Source organism: Eurypyga helias, unplaced genomic scaffold, assembly GCF_000690775.1.
Source record: "Eurypyga helias isolate BGI_N326 unplaced genomic scaffold, ASM69077v1 scaffold34439, whole genome shotgun sequence".
In the NCBI taxonomy this organism is placed as follows: Eukaryota; Metazoa; Chordata; class Aves; order Eurypygiformes; family Eurypygidae; genus Eurypyga; species Eurypyga helias.
The window spans coordinates 10,235-17,809 of NW_010273261.1; the positions used below are offsets into that span (position 1 = coordinate 10,235).

At 51.8% G+C, this 7,575-nt stretch overlaps 1 protein-coding gene across 1 annotated transcript in view; it reads right to left on the reverse strand.

Annotated features, from left to right (window-relative positions):
* TCF25 (transcription factor 25 (basic helix-loop-helix)) overlaps positions 1-6,769 on the reverse strand; it is a gene marked incomplete at both ends in the record, with an annotated part of 16,936 nt that extends 10,167 nt beyond the window's left edge. Inside the window, 4 exons of the mRNA XM_010159423.1 lie at positions 873-938; positions 2,391-2,515; positions 4,861-4,935; positions 6,608-6,769. Of these exons, the coding sequence (XP_010157725.1) occupies positions 873-938; positions 2,391-2,515; positions 4,861-4,935; positions 6,608-6,769 (428 nt within the window). The remainder of the gene's footprint in view (positions 1-872; positions 939-2,390; positions 2,516-4,860; positions 4,936-6,607) is intronic.
* Positions 6,770-7,575: the final 806 nt, after the last annotated feature.

A 7,575-nucleotide genomic window follows, 5' to 3' on the forward strand; every position in this document is an offset into this window, starting at 1 on the left:
TGTTTTTATTCCTGCCAAGTTCTCAACTGCTTCAAACAGCTCCCCGGGTCCAATTAAGAGAGCCCCACATCCCTCTGACTCATCTCTCTTCCCAGCAGTGCCTTCAAATGTAGACAGATTTAGTTCAAGCCACACTCAGAAATGCAACCAGTTTATTGGTTCAGGGCAGGAGGAACTCAGAAATCAAGGCCACTCTAAGAGAGTCACGTCTCCTCAGTAAGGGACCACTATGTCTTCCTCAAGTGCTAACTGTTCTTCCACAGACCATCTCCGAGAAGGCTTCTGCGTCCACCATCACTGCTCTGAGCTTACACCCTTCTTACATGCACATTTTTCAACCAGTGCATTAAAGCTGGGATTTTCTGGGTGACATCGACCACAGTGCAACGGATAACCGCATAGAGACCTCCAATTCAAGGAGCAGTAGGTTCTCTGGGCCCTTGAAAGCAAGCACACGTGACCCTCTGGAAAAGATTCAGGGTCCACTCTGTAAGATATCAGAGGCCTTGGACGAGCAACAAGAGACAAACGCTGGAGAATGAAAAAAAACCTCTAGAAGTCTGAATTTGAGTGAAAGGACTTTAGAAGGATATCTGACAGTAACCGAGAGAGGAAATCAGCGGAAGGAAAAGCAAATGCTAGCAAAAGCTTGGAGAAACCTTACTCTGCTCCTCACACACATCACCAAAAAAATATTCTGCCATCCAAACAAGCAACTACTAAGTGAGTGAGACACCCTGAACACATTGGGGGTGCCCGGGGATTCCTCCCCGGCCAGGTGCAACACCGGGGGCTCGGTAAGCTGTACCAAGGCATGGACAGACACAGCAACTCGCCCTCAGAAAGGCTTTAATATCAAATGGTGTACGCACCTCTGATCGCCAAGGACAGCACGAGCACCGAAGTATCTCTTCAACTCGTTCTCTGGATTCAGGTTTCTGAGAAAGTTGAAAGAAGAAAGAAAAGCTACCATCAGTTAAACACAGCTAGAAGTCTGATGCTTGAGTCTTCTCCGTCAGCGGTCTGTACCTGCACCGTCTCTGGCCAAGCCCCTGAGCTGTCACACGCCTCCCTGGTCTGCCACAACACACCAAAAGGAGACCAAAGTCAACGGCAGCAACAGGAGGCATCGAAAGCCCTGTTCAATCCGATCCATGCTTCCTTTGTGCCCTGCTCCTGAACGGTGCTGAGCTGGGAATATTGCTGCTGCCCTCTCCAGGGCAGCTAGGCCTTAGTCCCTGCTACTCCTGGGCAGGCGCTGGTCAGGAGCGTGCCGCACGCTCGGGGTACGTGTGCCAGGAAAATGTGAGATACCTGCTGCCAAGCCTGGCAGTGGCAGCCTGCAATTTGGGGCAAGCACTACCATCACTGCATGCAAGCTGGCAAGGATTAAAATACATTTTTGTCATACAAAGACCTTGTATCAAAGCATGACAACACCCACAGTTTTCTTGATCTAACGTGGTGTATTTCAGAGGGGTTCTCTCTGCCACCCCGTGAGTAAGGCTTGAAGAGAGGGAGTGGGCAGCTCTCAGAGGTTTCCAAGTAACGTTCACCTGACCAGAGATGTCACTGAGGTTTAAAGCCACCTCTAGATAAACAAGCCCTCCTGTCGTTACCGAAAGGTCCCTCGCAGACTGCGCTAGCACCCAGTGCCCACCAGTCTAGACTTGGTTTTGATGCAGCGTGACTAGAGGTTTCAAAACCCAGACTGGTAAGTTGTCCCAGCTACAAGCTTAAATGTTCCCTCCAGAAACAGAAAGAGCTGCCAGCATCTGCACTGACCCTGGGCTCCGGAACAGGCCGGACACAGCAGCCAGACCATTTCCCAACATTTCCAACTGTGATACAGGCCCAGGGTTTCTAGTTTGAGGCCGCTCCAGCTCTTGGACGCGCGTGGCGCTTAGTCCACTTAGTTGATGGTGACGTACGGGAAAGTTTAGACAAGTCTAACCAGCCTCCCAGTGACATTAGCTCCGGGCACTGCTCAGCCCTTGTCCTCCTCGGACAGCACACGCTGTGCTGGGGCCTGCTGTTCACAACGCCCGGCCTGAACGCAGCCAGGGGTGTTTGTGCGCAAAGCTTTATGCACCGGGGCTCTCTGCGGCTCTGCAGAGATTCTCCTACAGTCATGGGATGGTTTAGGTTGGAAGGCACCTCTGGAACATAACTGGGTCCAGTCAGGCTTGACAGCAGAGAATACCAGTCACGGCTCAAAACGGAATGCAGCTCCAAAAGCAGTGGTTAGAAACAGGGCTGTGGACAGCCATTACCACAACCCCTGTCAAGCAAGGTCCTGAATACACTGGGAGGCTCCCAACTCCCTTCCTTGGGGGAACAGATATCCCTGTCACAGCCAAGGCCAAAATCAGGATGGAAGCAAGCACTACCTGTGCTCTACGTAGAGCAGAGGCCTGCTGTCAGCAATTATCCCGCTCTGGGTCTGCTGTGATAGTCCATTGGTATCCTCGATCTTCTCCAGCAGGCTGTCAATGTCCTCCAGGTCGTTGTCTTCCTTAAGGTAGGCACATGCAAAGACAAGGCAGTTATTACAGACTGAGTCACCGTGACACGCAGGTCACCCAGTAGAGATCACACCCATCACATCACAGCTGCCTCCTGGCCCTTTGGCTGTACTGGTGCCAACCCTACCACTCACCCCGCTGCGACCTCACCTCATACTCTCTCATACCGAGGCCTTCTGCTCTTCCCCTAGCACTCTTTATTCCCTCAGGAATTCCACCTAGAGCCTGCCTTTCCTGTCCAACTGCCTCCCAAAGGGTTCTCTGCTTGCTCAAGGCATCATAGGGCTGTTGCTCTTCACACCATCACGAGTCAGAACCTGCCAGCACGGGCAAGAGCTGGCAGGCTGCGGGGTCTCTGGTCTGCCCCCTCTCACCCAGCCTTCGTTGTGCTTTGTCTGGCTTATGCTGGGGTGGTGATTTTAATCACAAATGTTTAAATAATCAGCCTTTACCCTCTACTTTCCATGGAAACACTCAGTTACTGCTGTGACCCTTGCAGTAAGATATCAAACACTTATGATTTTAACCCAGCCCTACTGCATTCACTTTCCCATCTTTTAACCACCCAAAGAATACATCCAGCAGTGCACGTTCAACAGTTGTGTAACACTTTTATCCCCATTTGCCTCTACTTTTTCCAAAAAATAGCAAGTGAAAGGGCTGCAGAAGTGTGTCACATCCTCCTCATGATGTACGTGGGTGGAACACGGAATTCCATTCATGGCACCACACAGCACTAAGAGCTTGCCTTTTCCAGCTAAATATAGACACTCCACGTGGAGTGGATACATGGAAAGTTTATAATGTGCTTTGCATTTAAACGCTCGAACAGAGGTGGTATTATCTCAAGCTAGCAAATCAAACAGCAGTAAGTCTCCCCAGAGCCTACAGCTGGCAGATATCACTCCATTGCTCCTTATTCTTGGATTGAGAGAGGAAACAGGCTCTTTAGACACGTTCTCTGCCTTAGTAACTGTCCCTGAGCTCACCCAGCTGAATACCCAGGGAGGAGGGTGCCAGCCAGGCACCCACACTGCAGGCAGGGGTCAGCACTTCAGCATACTGTGGCTCAGGACGTTTTGCCAAGGACCTCCCCTGAATGAACAGTTAAAGACTCTTAAACCTTAGCAGAAAACTACCTCCCACTTGAATGTTATTTCTGCTGAATTTAAAAGACCAATGACTCATCCATTTAGTCTCCCGACCTAACTCGAGTAGATAAAGTATAATCAAGCAAATCCATCTCTTAAAGTTTTATCCACCACAAACACAGATACAGTTCTGTGTGCAGCTCTGGAGCCCTCAACCTAAGAAGGATATTAACCTGTTGGAGCGAGTCCAGAGGAGGCCACAAAGATGCTCCGAGGGCTGGAGACCCTTTACTATGGGGACAGGCTGAGAGTTGGGCTTGTTCCGCCTGGGGAAGAGAAAGTTCTGGGGAGACCTTATAGCACCTTCCAGTGCCTGGGGGGGCTACAAGAAAGCTGGGGGGGACTTCTTACAAGGGCAGGGAGTCATCACCCTTTGTCCTGTAACTACAAACTGGAAGAGGGTAGATTTAGATTGAACATCAGGAAGAAGTTCTTCCCGCAGAGGGTGGGTAAGCACTGGGACAGGTTGCCCAGAGAAGCTGTGGATGCCCCATCCCTGTAAGTGTCTAAGGTCAGGCTGGATGAGGCTTGGAGCAACCTGGTCTAGTGGAAGGTGTCCTTGCCCATGGCAGGGGTGGGACTGGATGGGCTTTAAGGTCCCTTCCAACCCAAACCGTTCTATGAAAGTTCTCGCTCCAAGCACACTTCTTTAAGGTAGACTGCTTACAACCCCATCCCCTTGCTCCCTTCATCACCGAGGGATGGAGCAGGTCCCACAGGAAGAGTGCTTGGCAGTGCCCTTGCTGATAACCCATGAGCAGATGCTCCTGCCAGCGTTCAGCTGTCAGATGTCAAACTACAGCGAAGGGCGTGAACGGCAGCGAGAGCTCTGGATGGCTCTGCAGTGCTAGGAAAGCTAAGTAGGGCAAAGAAAACATAATGGAAATGCGAAATCCCTCACACAGTTACCCCTTTCTGTGCAAAGCCTTGAAGCAGAGATAAAAGAAGATGCTGCTCTGAGGATTTCAGCTCTAAGCATCTGCAGCAGCGCTGTGCCAGTCCCGGCTGCCTGAAGGGCCACAGTCAAAAGCTGTTGTTGCCATGTCATGATTTTAAATGAGTACAACACAGAAAGGAGAATTTGTGCTTCAAAAATCTTTTCTGCAGCCACCTTAGAGTTGCCACTGTCAACCTCAATGCAGAAATCAGCACAGTCACTAACTCAAGCGTGAACACAGACATACCAGAGCCTCCCCTGCCAACGTTTTCTTGGTTTTCCTCTTCTTTTTTTTCTTTCTTGGTTTGTTACTCAACACAGGCTGCAAAGAGAAATGGAACAGCTGTCAGAGCATGCCCACGGTCCACAAGGATGAAAGCTCCACGAGGGAGAAGAGCATTTCCCACCGGGATCCGCATGCCAGGAGGGTCCTTAAATGAAACCAATATTCATCCTTTCAAGTTTGTCAGCAAGTGGGAATTAAGACACAGGGAGAAAACGGAGGAAAGCACCGAAGGTTTACAAATGTAAGGGTTAAATCTCAGCTCATTTTCATATCAAAGTCCAAGACTACAAAATCAGGCAAGAAGCTGTTTAGGTAGACCAGGTGTAAAAGAAACATTTCAGCCCTTCTTTACTCTCCAGACTAAACTTTCTTTCTTTCTAGCGAGCGTGACAGTTTCGTCACTCTGACTCCCACAGAAACCAACACCTGACCGAAAGCACCACGCGATACAGGCTCCTCTCGCTGGCGACGCAGCTACTTCAGCTCACGATGCTGCATGGCATTCCTTAACCCAACACTGCTGTCCACACTGGCTCTTCCCCAGGGCATACAGAGATAAAAAGCACATTTCCAGGACCCACACAGGTCATACAGCAAGTAACAGCGTTACCAGAACAACCTCACAGATCCTGAGGTGACCTGAGAACCAGGGGACTGTCCAGCTCTGATCTGGCTCTATCAAACGGCGGCGAGACGCCAGCCGAGGGCTCCCACATTTCTACCCAGGAAGGTGTGAGAGAAGGAGCAGGTGCACCCTGCAGCGCTTACCCAGAAAATGCACTGGGTCAAGGCCCACAGGAGGCACCGCTCATGCAGGGACCAAGCGAGCAGAGCCCACACTGCACATCCAGAGCATTCCCAAGCTCCTGAGCTGGCTGAGGCCACCAGCAGAGCTAGACTGCACACAGACAGTGGTCTGTGCTCCTCTGGCCACACTGCCTGGCACCCAAAACCCACGGGCACATGCCCCAAACACTGTGTCCGAACAGGTGAGGCCAGGGGGCCAATCCCCTTCGCTCCTCCCCACCCTCATCTCCAGTGAGACACAGGGCAGACTTGCAATGTCAAATTAACCACAGTGCCTTTTTCCTTATGTGCTTCTGCAAGGAGACGCTTTGGAGCTGATACAGAGCACAGAACGTTAACACAAACCGACAACAAAAGGAAGAAATTGTTCAGTGTTTAGTTTTCATTGCTTGAAGCCTTCCCTTCATCCACTCCAAGATAAATGCTTCACTGAGCATTTACCCACTAGCCCACCCCATGCACAGCTCAGAGCTCAATTAACCGTGCAGGGAAGGAAGCAGAGAAGCAATCTCCGTTTCAGACTCACAGGGTGTTTTCTCTCCCACACACTTTGCCTGACCTCAGCGCTCGTGAGGACATAGCACAAGGACTTCCTCCAGGAACCTCCACTCTGAAGCTGCAAAATATCCCCAGATCCCAGGCACAAACCCAACCCTCGGCACCAAACTGCTCGTTCTCCTCTAGATCTGGAGCTCTGAGCATTGGGGTTTAAGTTCCCCGTGTGCATCCCTCCCCTGAGGCTCACATCCTCAGCCTCTGACAAAACCCATGCGCAAGGGAAAAGAAACACATTTGCCTGGCAACCAAAAGCTTCTCAGTGCACACAGAGAGGGAGATAAGAAACCTCTCTGCACCTTGCACGGCAACTGCCACGACCACTAGATACCAGTGGTTTAGTTACCGTTTGGTCCAGCTGCTCTGCCTCCTCCCCATCTCTCTGCCCGTCGCCTTCAGTCTCCTCAGTTACTTCACCGTTCCCTCCTGCTGCATCCCGCTCGCTGAGCCGGGTATCCACTTGCTGCTCTCTGGACAGTGGCTCATCCTCCGACTCCTCATTGGTGATCTGCACAGACAGACAAGCTGCAGAGACAACTGGCTGGGGGCTGCACTCTGCCTTCTCCTGCACCTGAGGAACAGAACTCCCCAGGAATCTGATCTGTTCTACTGCAAAAGGAAAAGAAAAATGGTGCAGGAGCAGCACAGGGCTCAGGTACCCCAGCAGACAGGACAGGGACAACCCCTCATTTCAAGCATGTCACCCGGCAAGTGCCTTAACAGCCCTGAAGACACCAGCTCACCGGAGGGGAGCACAGGGCCACGATGACAGGTCCACTGCACAGCACGGCCAGCAAGAAAAGGTACGGCCCTATCTGGACTTGCCTCTTCCTTGGGAAGAGCCTCCAAAACTAGCCTTGCCTACACTCACACAGCCAAGTCTCTGGGGAGGAGAGGGAATGCTGAGACTGGGCAAGGTGCCCAGTGTAGGAAGGACCAGGCTCTGTCACCTCAAGGACCCATCTGCACCATCAGGGCCTCCCTGACCTTTGACCTCCAGCACTGAGATCTTGCAGGGCAGGGAAAGTGGCACAAACGTTCCTAACACTGATTTCACCCACTGTTTGACCACCCCACCCAGCCCTTCCCAGACCTCACTCCAATTCCTTCCCTGTTCAGGCCCAGCTGCTGGCCCTTCAGGCCCTCTCACCACCCCAAAGCCCTCAGCCCCACCCTGGTCACCGACCCCAAATTAATTCCTCCCACAGACTGTCACCTTGGTCACTCCCCCCACCGGGTCACTGTCACCCCTCTGGAGTGTCCCCCCTCAAGTCACTGCCCCACGAGTCACCCCCTCAGTGACCCTTTAACCAC